Below are 18,775 nucleotides of genomic sequence, written 5' to 3' on the forward strand. Positions count from 1 at the left end.
AATTTTTTAGATGGACTTTGCGACATGTGACAACGTTTTTTTTTTTTGTTCTTTTTTTATAAAAATCTAATGTAACAATATTTTTGGAGAAAAGCAGTACTGTATTGAATAAATGTGCTGTAACACAGGAACCTTTTTTCTTTAGTTATTAAAGAAGCCCTATCATTAAAAACCACACTTGACATAAATAAATATAGTGCGTGTCAGAGCGACAAAACACATTGTTATTTTGTGTGCAAATGCACCATTTGCTATTCATAACAAAGATTTAGATCAATAAAAAAAAAAACTAGTCATTATGTACTACAGAGAGTCTATTGTTCTCAATAAGGTAAACCCTGGCTAGTAATTTGCAGGTAGATAAGAAGATCAATATATTTGTGTCTGTAAGGGGTAATTATTACTACTGTCATTTGTAGGGTTATAAAATATGTGTAGAAGCAAGATTTTTAATAGATTAATAAGCACTGATGAGATTATATATATTAAAGTGGTATCAAACCCAAGGGCAAACATTTATTATATTGCAGCTGACCAATAATGTGATATGAAGGATGCTGTTGTTTTCTTAGGCTTTTTTTCCTTTATTTTCATCTGGTTGTTTTTCAACAGAACAAGCTGTACTGTAGAGGTTAGAGGGTTGGGACAAACCGTTTACCACTGGCGGGGGTGCTTACAATGAATTATTTATGTAAAACCTTAAAGAGGGACTGCACTGCGGAAAAAAATATTAAAAGCCAGCAGTAGGGATGAGCTTCGAGTTCGAGTCGAACTCATGTTCGACTCGAACATTGCCTGTTCAGCGAACAGTGAACAATTTGGGCTGTTCGCAGCAAATTCGAAAAGCCGGAACACCCTATACAAGTCTATGGGAGAAATCTAAAGTGCTCATTTTAAAGGGTAATATGCAAGTTACTGTCCTAAAAAGTGTTTGGGGACCTGGGTCCTGCCCCAGGGGACATGGATCAATGCAAAAAAAAGTTTTAAAAACTGCAGTTTTTTCAGGAGCAGTGATTTTAATAATGATTAAAGTGAAACAATAAAAGTGTAATATTTCTTTAAATTTCGTAGCTGGGGGGTATCTATAGTATGCCTGTGAAGGGGCGCATGTTTATGGTGCTTAGAACTGTCCCTGCACAGAAAAGTCTTTTAAAATCACTTGCGGCTAAATTGTCGGCTCCCCGTAATACAGAGAACACTCAATGAGTGTTCTCTGTATTAGCCGACAATTCATTCATTCATTGATAAAAAAAAGAAAAAAAAAAAAAGCGTGGGGGTTCCCCTAAATTCAATTACCAGGCCCTTCAAAAATTAAAAAAAGATTCCAGCGGTGCTAATCCACTCTTGATATCCAGCGACGAATCTCCGGGGTCCAGCGATGGATGATCATATCCAGCGACGGGGGATCTCTCAGTCCAGCGCTGTCCATACATCCGTCTTCTGTCTCCTCTCCAGAGACACTGCGGGATCCCAGCACTGACGTTTCTTATATTAGGAGGGCGGGGCCACCCGTCACCTGATCCCGCCCCCTCTGACGCTGGTGAAGGGAGCCAGGGGTTCCCCAGTGACCTATGGGTGACCCCGCCCCCTCTGATGTTACGGAAACCTGCGTTACATCAGAGGGGGCGGGGTCACCCATACGTCACTGGGGAACCCCTGGCTTCTCTCTCCAGTGTCAGAGGGGCGGGGTCAGGTGACGGGTGGCCCCGCCCTCCTAATATAAGAAACGTCAGCGCTGGGATCCCGCAGTGTCTCCGGAGAGGAGACAGAAGACGGATGTATGGACAGCGCTGGACTGAGAGATCCCCCGTCGCTGGATATGATCATCCATCGCTGGACCCCGGAGATCCGTCGCTGGATAGCAAGAGTGGATTAGCACCGCTGGAATCTTATTTTTTTTTTTTTTTTTTTTTAATAAAGGAATTTTTCAAAAGTGTGTTTGTCTTATTTAACCATTTTTACACTTTCTTTGTGAAATGGTAGGGGTACTTTTGTACCCCCTTACCATTTCAAACAGGGGGGGGGGCAGGATCTGGGGGTCCCCTTGTTAAAGGGGGCTTCCAGATTCTGATAAGCCCCCCGCCCGCAGACCCTCACAACCACCGGCCAGGGTTGTGAGGATGAGGCCCTTGTCCTCATCAACATGGGGACAAGGTGCTTTGAGGGGTCACAGACCCCCAAAGCATCCTCCCAATGTTGAGGGTATGTGGCCTGGTACGGTTCAGGAGGGAGTGGGGGCCGCTCTCTCGTCCCCCCCTCTTTTCCTGCGGCCTGCCAGGTTGCCTGCTCGGATAAAGGGTCTGGTATGGATTTTTAGGGGGACCCCCACGTAAAAAAAATATTTAAATTTGACACGGGGTTCCCCTTAATATCCATGTCAGACCTGAAGGGCCTGGTAATTGAATTTAGGGGAACCCCCACACTTTTTCTTTTTTTTTATCAATGAATGAATGAATTGTCGGCTAATACAGAGAACACTCATTGAGTGTTCTCTGTATTACGGGGAGCCGACAATTTAGCCGCAAGTGATTTTAAAAGACTTTTTTTCTTGCACAAATGACACTTTGTGCAGGGACAGTTCTAAGCACCAGAAACATGCACCCCTTCACAGGCATACTATAGATACCCCCCAGCTACGAAATTTAAAGGAATATTACACTTTTATTGTTTCACTTTAATCATTATTAAAATCACTGCTCCTGAAAAAACGGCCGTTTTTAAAACTTTTTTTTGCATTGATCCATGTCCCCTGGGGAAGGACCCGGGTCCCCAAACACTTTTTAGGACAGTAACTTGTATATTACCCTTTAAAATTAGCACTTTAGAACCCTCGGGTTGCAAGGAGAACTGAGCTGGCTATCCTATGGGACTTGTTATTCCATATAAATCTCATTTTGGTCCTTCGAGGAGCCAGAAGTCCAAACTCCTGGAAAGTACTAGCTAACAACCCAGTGAACCGACGACCGTACGGCAAAACTGTAAGTCCTCCATCTCAAATTTGACGTTAACAGAGGACGGCTCACTGAACTTGTGCCTCCCAGGGAGCGACTTGCTGGACCAGCACAAGAGACTGCTCTCGGGGCAAGGAATACATCCGAGTCTTGCTCTAAGGGGATTCTGTTTTGGATGATTCAAGATTGATGTACACTCCGATCTGATTCTTTTGAAATAAAGTGCTCCTTACTGGGGCATCTGGTAAGGAGCCATTTTTATTTGTATGGTGTTGGTGCACCTTAATTTGTTTCACGTCAACATATGATCTAGAGACTGGTCAGCCGGTTTGAGACATTAATTATTCATGTGATTTATATATGTGTTTTTTGCACGTTGTTTTGTATGCTCAATTTTTTGGGCATTAGCATCACTGAGACTCATTGTTTATGCAAATAGGCATATGTTTATGTAATTTTGTGTCACTGTTTATATATTCACTATCATATGCTATTAAGTAATTTTTGGGTGTCTATGGTATTTTCATGTAATATTGAGCACTTATGTTTCACTGTATTTTTGGTGAGATATTTATATCCTAATATGAAATATTAGGGATTGCGCAGTTCTTTTGCTTTTTCCATTTACTTATATATATAACATTTTGGTATATATTTGAATTGCTGCATCATACACAATTAGGGTGGTTTTTATTTTTCACTGTAGCGCAGATTTTTTCCTTTTTTCCTGCTAGTACATCTAACACCCCCCCCCCCCCCCCCCGCCCAAGCTAAAAATGCTGCTGTAAACAGGTGCCCACGTGTTCCATTATCTAGAGGAGGACACTCTATTACAGGAAGTGTGTTACTAGTCAGATCACCAGGTGAAAACAGAGGGAAAAAAGACGAAAACAGACAAAAAAAAGCCACCAGTTATACTTTGAATGCCAATTACTCATGTAACACTGCACCCAAATTACATTTGTAACATTTTTTTGAGACAGATAGAGCTTTCTTTTGGTGGTATTTAATCATCACTTGTTTTTTTGTTTTGCTATAGAAACATTTTTCTTAGGTTCTGTTATCAAATGTTGCAAATAAACAATATTTATTTATAAATTTGGGCCAAAATCTATTCTGCTACATTTCTTTGGTAAAATACTCCAAATAAGTGTATATTAGGCATGGTGAGTTTTTCAACATTGAAATTGTTATTGGTATTTTTTAATTAAGAAACTAAATAAAATATGTTTTTTTTTCACATTTTATTTTATATACTGTCACTAACGCAATACACCAGTTATCATATGACTGGTGTGGCAACGATCATGGGACACTGGTGACAAATATGTACGAAAAGAATTATAAACGTATTTAATTATTTTTTTTTTTTTTTACTTTTTTTTTCTACAATTCATTCACATAACACACTGTGACCAGAGTGGTACAGTGTCACCATACACTATGATTGCTTTTTACAGTGATGATCACTGTTATAAGCTATTTTTTTATGAATGAAAAAGAGACACTGTCCCTCAAGTGCTAAGAGCTGTGAATCAAAATCTGTGAATCAAAAGCTGCGAATCAAAATCTGTATAGGCAGGGGAGAAAGGTTTAGCTGCTTTCTCACAGGGCTAGTGTAGCTGACAGTTCACATTTGGAAAATGTGACAGCACTCAATAACCTGGATGGCCAGATATGAAGAAACCAGTGAACCAAACCATAGATAAAACCACAATGTTTATTGTCCACAATATAAAAAGTAGAACGAAAGCAAACGATACCACACTGGTGACCTAGGCATTGAGGGATTAATGTCATCCAGACCAATGACCAAACCAGCATGGGGGGGGGGGGGGGTGCCAATAACCATGTTGTAAGGAGATGGATGCCTGTTGTCTGTGAAGCCAAGCCGGATGTTGTCACTGCATGGCGGCAGTTAGAAGTGTGGAGTGAACTGGGAAGCCTCCAACCTGGGGCAGATAGGGGGATTCGTCTTCATTTTGGCTTTCATGATGTATACACTTGTTCCAAGTCAATGGCTCAGAAAGTAGCATGTTCAGATGAAAGACTGCAAAGGCAGCCACTGCTATTCTCCCTTTGAAAAGATTACAGTTCACTTTTTTCATTATAATTCACTCTACAATTTCAGGTTCTCTTCCACCTGTGAATGGCCTCCTTGGTGGTTCCTTTGATATTAAGCCTTCTGCTACCATTGCAAAGGATCCAGAAGTCCCTGCTGTTGATGTTCCAGTGGCTCCAGAAGCCCCTACTGTTCCAGAGCTTCCATCCTCATGTATAATCGAAGCATTAACAGTTATGTATTATTGCTTGTTATTACTATTTATATAAAGAAAATATATGATTCATCACAATCATATGTACACACATTCATCACTTGATGCTGCTGCAGTTTCTTAAATGTTTAAAGTAAACCTGTCACATGGGACATGAATACAATTGGAGCTCTTATGTTAAACATAGGCATTGACAGATGTCTGCATATACTTTTGGTTATCTTTTTTGGCCTTCAGGGAACCACCAGATCTTAATTGACAGATCTTGACTTTCTGTCAAAGTCAGAAATTAGCCACATACACCCTGCAAGGCATACCTCTCTGACGGTTAAGGGAGTGCCAGAGCTTTTGGAGTGTAAGGCTGAGTTTTTAGGGTTTTCAAGGAGCTCACAAAGATAACCAAAGATGCATGCAGACAGGGTTGGGTTTACATCACAGACGTCTGTAGATACATGCATCCAAAGCAACACTTTTACACAGATTTTTTTTTACCATATTACTGCTTCTAACCTAGCTTATGGCCAAAAAAATAGTCTGTAGTACGGGCTATAGTCAGGTGGGAGAAGTAGATATGGAATTAAACTAAACTATACTGAACATTCCAGCAAGGTGAAAAAGTCCAGACTGGGGGAGGTCCAAAAATCCTCAGAAATGTAAAGGCAAACCGGGCACTTGGAATCAAATTGTTACAAATGAAATAAAGAAAGGCCCACAGTATGAAGTGGAATAGTAGAGGAATGTAATTAAAAGATCACATCCGCTAGCATGTTGATCTGGCAATGTATGGGCTTGAGTTTCTAGTAAGCCTCTGAATGAATGATAACAGGCTAAAAGAGAATGCTGGCAGGTGAATAGCTATCAAATGAGGAAGGAAGAGAAGTCCCAGGAGCCGCACATCACACAAAATTCTCATGTAAAGAGTAGAAGCAGCCTCAGCCTAGACTCCATCCAGGTCACAACCCGTGAGTTGTTTCACCCCACCCATGACATATTCCCATTACTGGGCCCTGTAGGTGGGGCAAAACAGTTTTGTGTGATGTGCGGCTCCTGGAACTTCTCTTCTTTCATCATTGACTTCTATGGAGCTGAGACAAGCTCTTTCTCTGCCTGCACTCCCAGTGGTTGTCAGCATATAAAGACCTACTAGAGCCTATAGTGGCATCCTATATTTCCTTTGTATGGGGTCACAGGTGAACAGCTGAGCTGCACACACATCTTGTGTACGTGTTTTTCTATGCTCTGGAAGGAGCTGGCAAAATTTGAATATTTCACAAGCAGAAATCAAATGGGAAGAGCTATGGATGCTGCAGAATCTGGCTGGTGTACTTGTCAGAAGTATAGTGGTGGAGGAATGGAGCCAGCAGTCACATCTTGCAATTCAGAAATCAACCATCTGTAGGTGATTTTGAGAGGCATTGCTGGAGGTTATTTAATATCTTAATCTGCAAATCCAGGAACTAGCATACACAATAAAGAAGATGGCGGGCTCAAGTGTATGCTGTACTGATGTATGCAATACAGAAGCTGACAGGTACAGGAATATCATGTGCTGTTCTGCCAATCCAAGTATTGGTTCAGATGTGTGAGATGCAGTGCAGGAGCTGACAAGGTAGGAAACTGTACTGCCCGTCTGCCAACCCAAGTGCTAGTGTGCACAGGATGGATCTGATAGGCCCAGGGTAGATTGAAATGCTGGCAGGCTCTAGTATATGCTGTGCTAAAGAAGCTGAAAGGTCATAGTTACATAGTCAGATTGAATAAAGACACAAGTTCATCTAGTTAAACCAATAGGTCGTAGGTTGATCTATAAATCCAGGTGTTGGTATGTGATGAGGAAGTAGACAGATGTGTGCAATACACTGGAGAAGCCTACAGACTGAAAAATTGTACTGCCTATCTGCCAATCCAAGTGCTGGTATGTGGAGGATGGAGCAGACAGGATCAGGAGAGAACACTGACCAATGTAAGTTTATAGATCTGCAAGTGTTGGATCTGAGTGGTCAGGACTGATCATTTTGGGGTAACCTGCATACAATAGAAGGGGAAAGGATGTAATGAAGTGAAAGAGCTGAGAGGCTCATGGAGGGTTATAGCAAACACTGGAGGATAGGACTGGTGCATGACTCTTGAGGTTTAGCAGTGTGCAGACTCAATTCTGGTGGGTAACTGAATCATGGGAATGTGTTTGGACATATCCAAGCAATGTGTTTCAAAGATATTGCCTTTCTCAAGCCTGAAAGTATGTTGTGGAGGCATAGTATATCTATATAGATAGATAGATAGATAGATAGATAGATAGATAGATAGATAGATAGATAGATAGATAGATAGATAGATAGATAGATAGATAGATAGATATTTCCACTAATAATTGGTGTCATAACTAAGAAGAGAATAAACATAACATCATGTGCAATAACAAAAATGTCAAGGTGACACTTGGGGAAGGAAAAAATAAAAATTTGGTACAAAAAGAGTATGGCTGCTTCACAGGGGAAACATGTAACAAGAGGGGAAGAAAAAAAAGATAAATAAAAAAGATAAATTACAATGTATATCAGAGCAAAGTAGAAGAAACACTAAAAGAGATACCAGCAACTTTGGTCTTTATGAGGATTGGCCTAGAGAGAATTTAAAAAGTAAACAATATCCTGTGGAGCTCATAGAAAGATGAATATATGGAAAATATAAATAAATTTATGAAAGATAAAAATAATAATATGAATAACGAATGTTAACAATGATTAATGTCTCAACTAATATTGGCTATCGAGGTACAGCAGTGATAAGAAGCCCAAGCGAGGACGTGTAAACAGAATGGCAATAGGCTCAAGAAACATAAAATAGTGCTGACATCTAATTCCTCATTGAGCCCATTTTAACTCAGTGTATTTAAAATGTATATCCAATATGTTCCCTGATTACACAATCTTCTAAATCTCTCTGCTTGGGGTATGGGGTCAGAAATATACTCAATGGCAAAAAGTGATCCACGTTTCACCTCTTTTCCATTTTTACAGTAATGGTGAGTCTTTCTTTATTTCATTTATAACAGTTTGATTCCAAGCACCCGGTGTTTGCCTTCATATTTCTACAGATGACAAGCGTACGCAACATGACAATGACACGCACAAAAACAATTGAGTACTCTCCGTAATACTTTTTTTATGTGCACTAACTTACATATTTTACCCGAAAGCTTGTCCTGGAAATTTGAATGTTAATGCAAATTTAAAAAGAGTTTTACAGACAGAACTCAACTGTTATTATTACAGATGACAAGGAAGAAAACTGTATAACTGTTTAAAGACAAACACTTATGCCCTGTACACACGGTCGGACTTTCCGACGGAAAAGGTGCGATTGGATTGTGTTGTCGGGGAAATCCGATCGTGTGTGGGCTCCATCGGACTTTTTCCGTCGGAATTTTTGACACACAAAGTTTGAGAGCTGGATCTAAAATATTCCGACAACAAAATCCAATAGTTTAAATTCCGATCGTGTGTAGACAATTCCCACGGACAAAGTGCCACGCATGCTCAGAATAAATTACGAGACGAAAGCTATTGGCTACTGGCCTCTTTATAGTCCGTCGTATGCGTTTTACGTCACCACATTCAGAACGATCAGATTTTCTGACAACTTTGTGCGAGCGTGTGTATGCTAGACAAGTTTGGGCCAAAATCCATCGGAAAAAATCAAACGGATTTTTCCATTGGAAAGTCCAACCGTGTGTACAGGGCATTAGTCTGTATTATTAATTGAGCCATCTATAAGCCGCAGAGAAAAACTGACCAAAGGTAAGGCAGATGTAGCATTTGCAATACTTTTCTTAGCGACTTCTTCTTCAAAGTGCTGTGAAAATCTGCTTTTGCAGATTGCTCTGTTGCTAGCCAGATGAGTGAGGTACAGTGTCCTCCTTTTCAGAAGTTATGCTGCTGTATGTTTCTCACCATTAAGAGAGCGATGCTTTGCTCATTCAGCCAGCAAAAATGCAATTGTTGCAAAAGGGTTGCAAGTGTGACATCAGTCTAAGTAATGATCACCTGCATGAACAAAAATTAGATCCTGATCAAATACATGACAAAGCTTTTTTTTATAAAGAAGCATTTGACATTTGACGTCTGACCCCAAAACATAATAGCTTTGTTTAAACATGAGCAGCCCTCGTGTTAGAATGTACTTTGAAAGTAGAGTTGAAGACATTATTTTCTTTTTTATTCTTTTTTTTTACAGCATTCAAGTGAATTACTTCTAAGAACTGGTGTGTTGGTTTGTCAGTATGACCAAGGATTGGTAATTACAAAAGCCATTAGCACAACATTTTTTTCCACATACTTATTTCATGATAGGTTAAAGTGGTACCAAAAAACTAAAATGTAATATATTGCAGCTTACCAATCATTAGATGTGGTGGCTGCATTCGTTTTCTTTTTTTAGCCTTTTTTCTCTCTGTTTTCACCTGGTGAACTGGCCAGTAACAGACCTCCTGTATAAGATTATCCATACTCTGGAGGATGGAGAAAAGGGGCATCTTTGGACAGCAGCATTCTCAGTCTGAGGGAAGGAAAGTGTTAGATGTGCTAGCAGATTTTAAATTATTAAAAAAAGCTAACACTTTTTAAGGCGTTGCAGAAAACTGTTTTGTTCTTCTGAGAATAAAAGTTTTACACAAATAACTAAAAGATGATCATTGTAATCACTCCTGTCAGCGGTAATCGGTTTGTTTTGTTGAAAAACTACAAACTTGCTAACAGAATCATCAGGAAGAAAAAAAAGAAAGAAACTAATGCAGCCACCACATCTAAAAATTGGTAAGCTGCAAACATAATACTTGTTTACTTTGGGCATGAATCCAACCTTACTTTAATTTGTTTGTTCAGTTGTAACTATTCTAGACTTCTTTGACCATCAGTGGCAGTCCTTCAGATTCTCTAAATCACTATGTTTCTATTTCTTGTGTAAAACCTAATTTTAAGGTTGGGTCTACTCAAACTTTATATTGTAGTTATAGGTCAAGCGATGAGGGATGAGCGAGTCTTTGTATTCAAATATTTTTTAGGGTTTTAAGTCCTGTCCACCTAGTAGTTTTGGGGATTCCCACCCCTCTTTATATGTTTCAGCTCATCCTGTTGTATTCTCCATCTTTAAAAAAATATATAAAAATAAAATAATAATATCAAACTATTCCAACAGTTAAAAAATGTAAAAAAGACAGTGATGTGCCCAGATGTGGGTTAAACTAATCAAATCCAAAATTAAAAGAACATACAACACAACACAATCCTATAATATCTCTCCAATACTTCATAATGTTACTCAGATACTAGTGGTAATTATATCAAAAAAAGTGACAAAGAAACAAAAATAAAAATGAAAATTTTTTGATATGTAACCACACCAACATATAATAAAGGAGTGAGTAACTAAACTCATCATAAGCATCTGCTTAAATCTGTGTATATCATATATACCAAACCAGAAAAACAAAGCACAAAAGCCTATAAAGTGTGCCAAAAAATAACAATTTGTATCAAAAAAAGTTAAATAATCATTTTTCAATCCCACATGTGTAAATACAAATTTCTTCATGATATAAACACCATTCCAAGTGATATACAGGTGATACTCAAAAAAATAGAATATTGTATAAAAGTTTATTTATTTCACTAATGCAACTTAAAAGGTGAAACTAATATATGAGATAGACTCATTACATGCAAAGCAAGAAAACCCCAAATCCACAATCTCAAAAAATTACAATATTACATGCAATCAATAAAACTTGGATTGTACATAGAACAAACAATATCAGACCTCTGAAAAGTATAAGCATGCATATGTATTAAGTACTTGGTTTGGGCCCCTTTTGCAGCAATTACTGCCTCAATGTGGCGTGGCATGGAAGCTATCAGCCTGTGGCACTGCTGAGGTGTTATGGAAGACCAGGATGCTTCAATAGAGGCCTTCAGCTCTTCTGCATTGTTAGGTCTCATGTTGCTCATCTTTCTCTTGGCAATGCCCCATAGATTCTTTATGGGGTTCAGGTAAGACGAGTTTACTGGCCAATCAAGCACAGTAATCCCTCCGTCATTGAACCAGGTTTTGGCAGTGTGGGCAGGTGCCAAGTCCTGCCGGAAAATGAAGTCAGCATCCCAATAGAGCTCATCTGCAGAAGGAAGCATGAAGTGCTCCAAAATCTCCTGATAGATGGCTGCATTGACCCTGGACTTAATGAAGCTCAGTGGACCAACACCAGCAGATGACATGGCTCTCCCAATCAACACAGACTGTGGAAACTTCACACTGGACTTCAAGCATCTTGCAGTGTGTGCCTCTCAATTCTTCCTCCATACTCTGGGTCCTTCGTTTCCAAATGAGATTCAAAATTTGCACTCATCAGAACAGAGGACTTGGGACCAATGAGCAACAGACCAGGTGTGTTTCTTTAGCCCAGGTAAGATGCTTCTGACATTGTTTGTTGTTCAGGAGTGGCTTGACAAGAGGAATACAACATTTAAAGCCCATGTCCATGATCCGTCTGTATGTGGTGGCTCTTGATGTACTGACTCCAGCCTCCGTCCATTCCTTGTGAAAGTTCCCAGCACCTTTGAATGGCCCTTTCCTGACAATCCTCTCCAGACTGCGGTCATCACTGCTGCTTGTGGACCCTTTTCTTCCACACTTTTCCCTTCCACATAACTTTCTATTAATGTGCTTTGATGCAGCACTTTGGAAACATCCAACTTATTTTGCAATTACCTTGTGAGGCTCTCTCTCCTTATGGAGGGTGTCAATGATGGTTTTCTGCACAACTGTCACGTCAGCAGTCTTTCCCATGATTGTGATTCCCTCTGAACCAGACAGAGATCATTTAAAGGCTCGGGAACCCTTTGCAGGTGTTATGGCTTAATTAGCTGATTATAGTGTGTCACTTTGAGCCTAGAATATTGTACCTTTTCACAATATTCTAATTTTCTGAGATTGTGAATTTGGGGTTTTCATGAGCTGTAAGCCATAATAATCACAATTATGACAAATTACGACTTAAACAATCTTGCTTTGCATGTAATGAGTCTATCTCATTTATTAGTTTCACCTTTTAAGTTGAATTAGTGAAATAAATAAAATTGTGCACGATATTCAAATTTTTCGAGTATCACATGTATCCTCCACCGCTCATCATCAAGATCACTCACCGATATCGGTGGCTAGTGATAAGGAACCAGCAAACACGCATTCTCCCTTAACAGGGCACAATACTCTGCAGATCCTTAATTGATGATCTCAAATCTCCTCTGTTGTAACTAATCAATCTTGACATCCAATAGAAAGGTTTTGTTTCCTTTTCTCGTTTTATTCAAACCACATAGCACCCACATTTAAAAGTGTCTCCCCTCACCCCAGAAAAGCTGACAAGGATCTACCCGTCCTCCTCTCCCAAATGTTGGAGGGGTTGTGACGAAACGGGATCATTAACCCATATCTGGTGGGACTGCCCTACCATCAGGAAATTCTGGGGGAAAGTTGAACGTTTAATTCACTCTTTATCCGCTGTGTCTTTTCCATTACCCCCCCTGGACCTACTCCTGGGCCTGTCCATCCCCTCCTGGCCCAAACGAGAGCAAACTCTGGTGACACATATCTTAATTGCTGCCCGCCTGGCAATTGCAAGAAAATGGAAGTGAACCCAGGCCCCTCTCTTAAAAGAGGTAATTCAGATACTCAACCAACACTTTCAAATGGAACATGCGTTTTCAAAAGCCAACCAGTCCACAACTTCCTTCACTGAGCTCTGGAAACAGTGGATTGCTGACCCAAGAAGCTCGCCTGTGCGAGCTTCTTGGGGGTGCGGGTAGACGCATCTCCTACTCGTTTGTTCCACAGACTTGGTCATTTTTTGACCATTCTCTGCCTCTTTTTTTTCTGGTAGTAATCGGTCCAATGTGGCGTACCTGTTTAACCAAAATTATTTATATGTACTTTTGACTTATTTTATGCACTTCGCCAGGGTATGCCCAATTGGCGCTGTTTTGTGAAAACACCTTTTCTTTTGAACCAATAAAAAATATCAAACATAAAAAAAAGTGTCTCCCAACACTGGTAAAACAGGCATAGGTTATGTGTCTATCCCGGATCTCACGCTCCAACAGCTGTATATCATTTAAGCATGTTTTCCATGCTGAGTTCCTGTCCAATCTTTTTAACCCATGTGTATAAATATACATTGTTTTGAAAATAAAGTTTGTACACTCAAATCTAATATATTACATTTTTTTACTTACTCTAGCTATTTTTCTGTCACTCGCAATCTGTAATTATATTATTAGTTGATTTACTAAAACTGGTGCACTCAGAATCTGGTGTAGCTGTGCATAGTAACCAATCAGCTTCTATCTTTAGCTTGTTCAATTAAGCTTTGTGCAATAAAATCTGGAAGCTGATTGGTTTCTATGCACAGCTGCACCAGATTTTGCACCCTCCAGTTTTAGTAAATAACCCCCATAGTCTAATAGTACAGTATTTTTAGTTGTCATGGTATGATATGGTTGTTACATCTATTTAGTTTAAAACTATAACATAATATTAATGTTATTAAATGTTTGATTTATAATAGGGAACAAAACTTAATGACGACAATTTTGAAGCTTTTTATAAAGCATTACAAGAAGATCTGGTATGTATTATTTTTAATCTCTGTTCTAGAGTATTTGTGTCTGTGTGATTCACACTGTGTATATACATATGGTAGATATTTTTGGCTAGTTGAGATTTCAGTGTATGTTTCTTTTTTGAAAATATGCTAAATTTACACTATGCTTTTACAGAAGGATACTTTGTGTGCTGTTGATGATGTTCTGAAAACGCATGATACACTGGTAAATATATATTATCTGCAATTGCATGTGCATGCTTAAATTTGTATGCATGTATGTGTTACCATTATTGTTTTTAACATTTTTAACTTTTCCTTGATATTCATAACTTAGCCCTTAGACCACTTTTATAGCAAAGGTGGCTAGAGATGGATTGAAATTTGGCTCAGCAGGGACCAGCTGAATTTTGGTCCACAAATTCCATTAGATAAAAGCCACTTGTTCAGTGGCTGTAGGCCTAATCTGTGTATTTAGATGGTGGGGGAATCTCTCTGATGTCAGAATACAATAGCGCAGCAAGGAGGATTTTCCCATCCCCTTGAGTGTGTAGATGGGGAATCGGTTTAGTTTTTTTGCTCTGAACTGTGTATGGCCAGCTTAATTGTGGAAACAAAAATATATATAATATCTTTTCACATTGGTATTTTATATAGTTAGAATAAGAATTACGGAATCAGTTCATTATAAATCAATTTCTATATCCTATGAATATTTTATCGAATCCATATTTGAGACAGCGAGCCTTTAGTAGTGTGTTAGTAGTGCACTGATCAGCTTCAATACTAATAAGCCAAAGAGTCAGTGGAGTAGTTTTAATAATGGCAAATAGGCAGTTCACTTTGCAAGGGAATTTTCCCCAGAGCTTAGTATAGTTCTTTACTTTGCAAAGAATACTTATGCACTTACAAAGAAAAAAAACCCTGCATTTTGCTTGTACGTGATTGGATGATAGAAGTCAGTAGAACTTCATCTCATTCACGGAACTGTGAGGAAAATTCCTTTGCAAAGTGCAACTTCCCTCACAAGGTTAATAGTCTGTTTGCCTTTAGTAAACCAAGCCCACTGACTTAGGATGTCCTAGGACAACTATAGCAGCTTGGTTTGGAAACTGAACAGGTACCTGTTGATTTTCTCTGTGGTGTCATCATAAGGAACATGGTGATCTAAAGAGTCATCCTAATTATACTAATTATACTTATAACACTGACTACATACCTCCTACATATGAATTTTAAAAAGAACAAAACAAAGGCCCTATCACATATACACACCCGCATCTATGCATAAATTGTGTTTAGCTTATGCCTCCTGGCATTTATCATCTAAAGAATGTATTAGTACTACAATGAATAGTTTCAGTAATTGTAGGCCTTGCATCACTGACTTACGATATCTTATGCTTGAGAAGATTGTAACTATATTAGTGCACTTGCAGTAAAAATAATTGAGTATTGTCCATGATATTTTTATTTACACTAGCATCCAAATTTTCAGGACAAGGTTTCAGGATGTACCCCCTTCTTCAAGGTACAAGCAGTACTAATAAACAAAATGTTAGCAGTATGTTAAAGTGACTGTAAAGTCTCGTTTTTTTTCCTATAAAAATAATAAACGTGATACTTACCTGCTCTGTTGCAGTGGATTTGGACAGAGTAGCCTGGATTCTCATCTGTGCTCCGGGCCCCTCCCTCCTGTTCAGAGCCCCCACAGCAAGCAGCTTGCTAGGGGGGTACCCGAGCTGAGTCTCAGTCTTTGGACACTGAGCCTCGCCCCTCCCTTCCCTGATTGACTAGCTGACATTGATTGACAGCAGCGGGAGCCAATGGAGAATCTCGAATGGTTGAGACACTCTTGGAAATTGCCTTTACAACCTCTTTAAGTAAAATGATCTCTTAGGGAAAAAAAACTCTCCAAGTTTAACCCCTTCCCGCATAAGGGTAAAACCAATGGTAATGCCTAAGCACAATTTTGCAACCTTGACATGCGTTAGTAAAAGTGCACATATTATCATACTACTCTGTGCATCCAGGTGGATTATCCCTAGTTTCTTTCAGGACAAAGTGGGCTTTCATTTGGTGGTAAATGGTAATGGATATCTCCTGATTTTTTTATTATCAAAGGAAAACTGGCCCAAAATAGTTAAAAAAGATAAATCTTTTTTTCTTTTTTAATTTAACTGTATTTTTCTTGATACTACCATAACCTACCACCAAAAAAAAATTGCCTGCTACTGATGATCGCAGTGATACCACATAGGTGTATGATAGTTGTTGAATGTGCCCGTAGTACGGGCCAGAAACAAGAGTGTGCATGTTGCTTTTTTTATTCTAAAATAAACTGACACTGATAAGATTTTTTTTTTTTTAATCCTGCCCAAAATATGCTGATAATGACATCTTACCCTGACCTTTGACCCTTACTTGACCCGGTCACTAACCCTGACCTAGATCACACCTTGATCTAGGTAATTTTTCTTTATTTTTCATTTTAAATTCAATTAGAGGTGATCAGGTTAGTATGGGACCCAAGGCTCCAGGTGAGACCCCGGTCTTTGTGCTGGGAGTGCGTTGTGCGGGGCACTCTCAGCACAAAAGAAAAATATGCATATACGCAACTCCACGGGAAAGAATCCCAGTTCAATGAGGCCCCATATGTGCATACTGTCAGCAGAAGGGGGTTAATTACCATTGCTGTATATGTTTGTGTGTGTGTGTGTGTGTGTGTTTTTTTTTTCCTAAGAGATTGTTTTACTTCACATACTGCTAACCCGTTCTGTATTAGTACTGCTTGGACCTTGAAGAAGAAGGTACACCTGGAAAGCTTGTCCTGAAAATTTCAATGTTAGTGCAAATAAAAAGTATCATGGACAGTACTCAATTGTTTCTTACCTAATTCTTGCTGAGCTTGAACACGGAATAGCCAAGCTCTTAATGTTTTCTGCAGTGTGATCAAGTTCAAGGTGATCCAAAGATTCCAAACAAATTACAAAGCTTATGATTTTTTACTATAACAAAACAAAGACCCCTACCATACGTGCATGCACACATCTACACATAAATTATGCTTTAGTTTTAAAAAAAATATGCAATAGTTATCATTGACATAGCATTTTTAAATTAAATAAACTGGCCTACAATATGGCAGGTCCATTATTACAAACCAACGCCTCAAACACATTCATATATAGTATATTGTGCTATCTAATTTAGGTGATTTATGGCGTTTCTGTTATTGTGAGTGTGACACTACACCATAACTTTAACTATCTCCAGGATGTTGAGACTTGTAGTTTCATGCCACCTGAGCAATCACATGTTGACCCTGACATACGCAATCATTCCAAAGCAAATATAAAAGTAAATATTTCAAAAACCTGAAAAATTTCAACCACTGAAAAATGCATATGCAGAGTTAACCTTCAATAAAAACTGCATGACAATAGGGTGCCCACAATACAGTGTCCCGGAATTAAATAGTGGACACAGCCAGCTCAGCCACCCTGTTGACTACATTTGCAGAACTGGATGCTAGAGCGTCTAGCAACCAGTGACATCACAGACTGTCAGACAGTGAGACCAGGAGCGAGTGCTGCCCTACTGTCTCCAGAGAAGTATGACATATACAGACTCCAGTCCTGGAACTTCTCCTCCCTGCACTTCACCACAAAGTCAGAGAGCAAGTGACACCAGCAAGGAGTTGCAATAAGCCTCACAGGTACAGATAACACAGGGCTGTGGCAGAGAGAGGGCAAGCAGGACTGAAATAGGGTAGCTGTGAGGTGGGCAGGGTACTCTACTCCTAACATTGACATGGCATGGATTAATGGCAATTGCTCCTCAGGGCTCTCTACAGGGGGCACTCTGGAGGTACTATCTTAGGCCGCGTACACACGGGCGGACTGTTCGCCCAACTTTGTCCGCTGAACAGTGTTTCAGCGGACAGTCCGCTCGTGTGTGGGCTTCAGCGGACAGTTTCAGCGGACAGTCTGACGAACAAAGTTTTTCGGAATTCCCTAAGACAGTCCGCTGAAACTTGGTTTCGGCGGACAGTCCGCTCGTGTGTAGGCTTGTTCGACAAACTAAGTTTCGCGCATGCTCAGAAAGGATTTACACGGCGAAGGTTGCATTGCAGTGTATTGGACGTTGAATTTCTCGTCCCGTCGTACGTGCCGTTCACGTCATCGCGCACGCTTTCAGCGGACTGTTCATTCATCGTGTGTGGTCAAGTCCGTTCATGCAAATTTTGAGCGGACTGTTTGTCGGATTGTTTGACGAACAAAGTTGGGCGAACAGTCCGCCCGTGTGTACGCGGCCTAAGTGCCTCTGGAGTGTCCCCTTACATCCTCCAGGGTGTCCCATTAAAACCTCCAGGGTGCCTCCAGAGTGCCCCTTTACTTTTTCCACAGTGCCCCCTTACAAACTTCAGCATGGATGAACAGTAGTATTAAAGGGGAACTCTAAAGGTACTATAAAGACACTCTGGAGGAGAATGTAAAGGGTACTCCAGAGGATGTAAGGAGGCTCTGGCTAAGTTAGTATCACCAGAGTGCCCCCTTCATCCCCCTTTACATCCTCTGGAGCCCCCTTACATCCTCCATAGTGCCCCTTACCTCCTCCAGATAGCCCCTTTACATCTCTTGGAGTGCCCCTTAGTACATTAGTTCATTAGTACTAAGGGGGCACCCTGGAGGCACCAAGGGTGCACTCTGGAAGAGGATATAAGGGGATAGACCTGCGGTAGTTCTTTCTGAAAAGTGATCCTAGGGCCCATGTATGATCTTGCACACAGGCCCACTGATTTCATAATACACCTTTGCCACAAATATTAGCATAAAAAGGGATCAGAAATCATCTTTTTTTTGGGGGGGGGGGGGTGTCCCTGAATGGAAGTT

The 18,775-nt window shown here is 39.9% G+C and overlaps 1 protein-coding gene across 12 annotated transcripts in view; it reads left to right on the forward strand.

Moving 5' to 3' along the window:
* Nucleotides 1-18,775, forward strand: part of LOC143960856 (uncharacterized) — a 243,733-nt gene that overhangs the window by 8,244 nt on the left and 216,714 nt on the right. For all 12 annotated transcript variants that reach the window (XM_077469808.1, XM_077469811.1, XM_077469803.1 and 9 more), the window contains exons 2-5: nucleotides 5,083-5,246; nucleotides 9,464-9,523; nucleotides 13,845-13,904; nucleotides 14,056-14,106. In XM_077469808.1, coding sequence (XP_077325934.1) covers nucleotides 5,083-5,246; nucleotides 9,464-9,523; nucleotides 13,845-13,904; nucleotides 14,056-14,106 — 335 coding nt within the window. The remainder of the gene's footprint in view (nucleotides 1-5,082; nucleotides 5,247-9,463; nucleotides 9,524-13,844; nucleotides 13,905-14,055; nucleotides 14,107-18,775) is intronic.

The sequence above is a fragment of the Lithobates pipiens genome, unplaced genomic scaffold (genome assembly GCF_037356315.1).
Source record: "Lithobates pipiens isolate NorthernLeopardFrog02 unplaced genomic scaffold, aLitPip1_a1.2 Scaffold_8, whole genome shotgun sequence".
Lineage (NCBI taxonomy): Eukaryota > Metazoa > Chordata > Amphibia > Anura > Ranidae > Lithobates > Lithobates pipiens.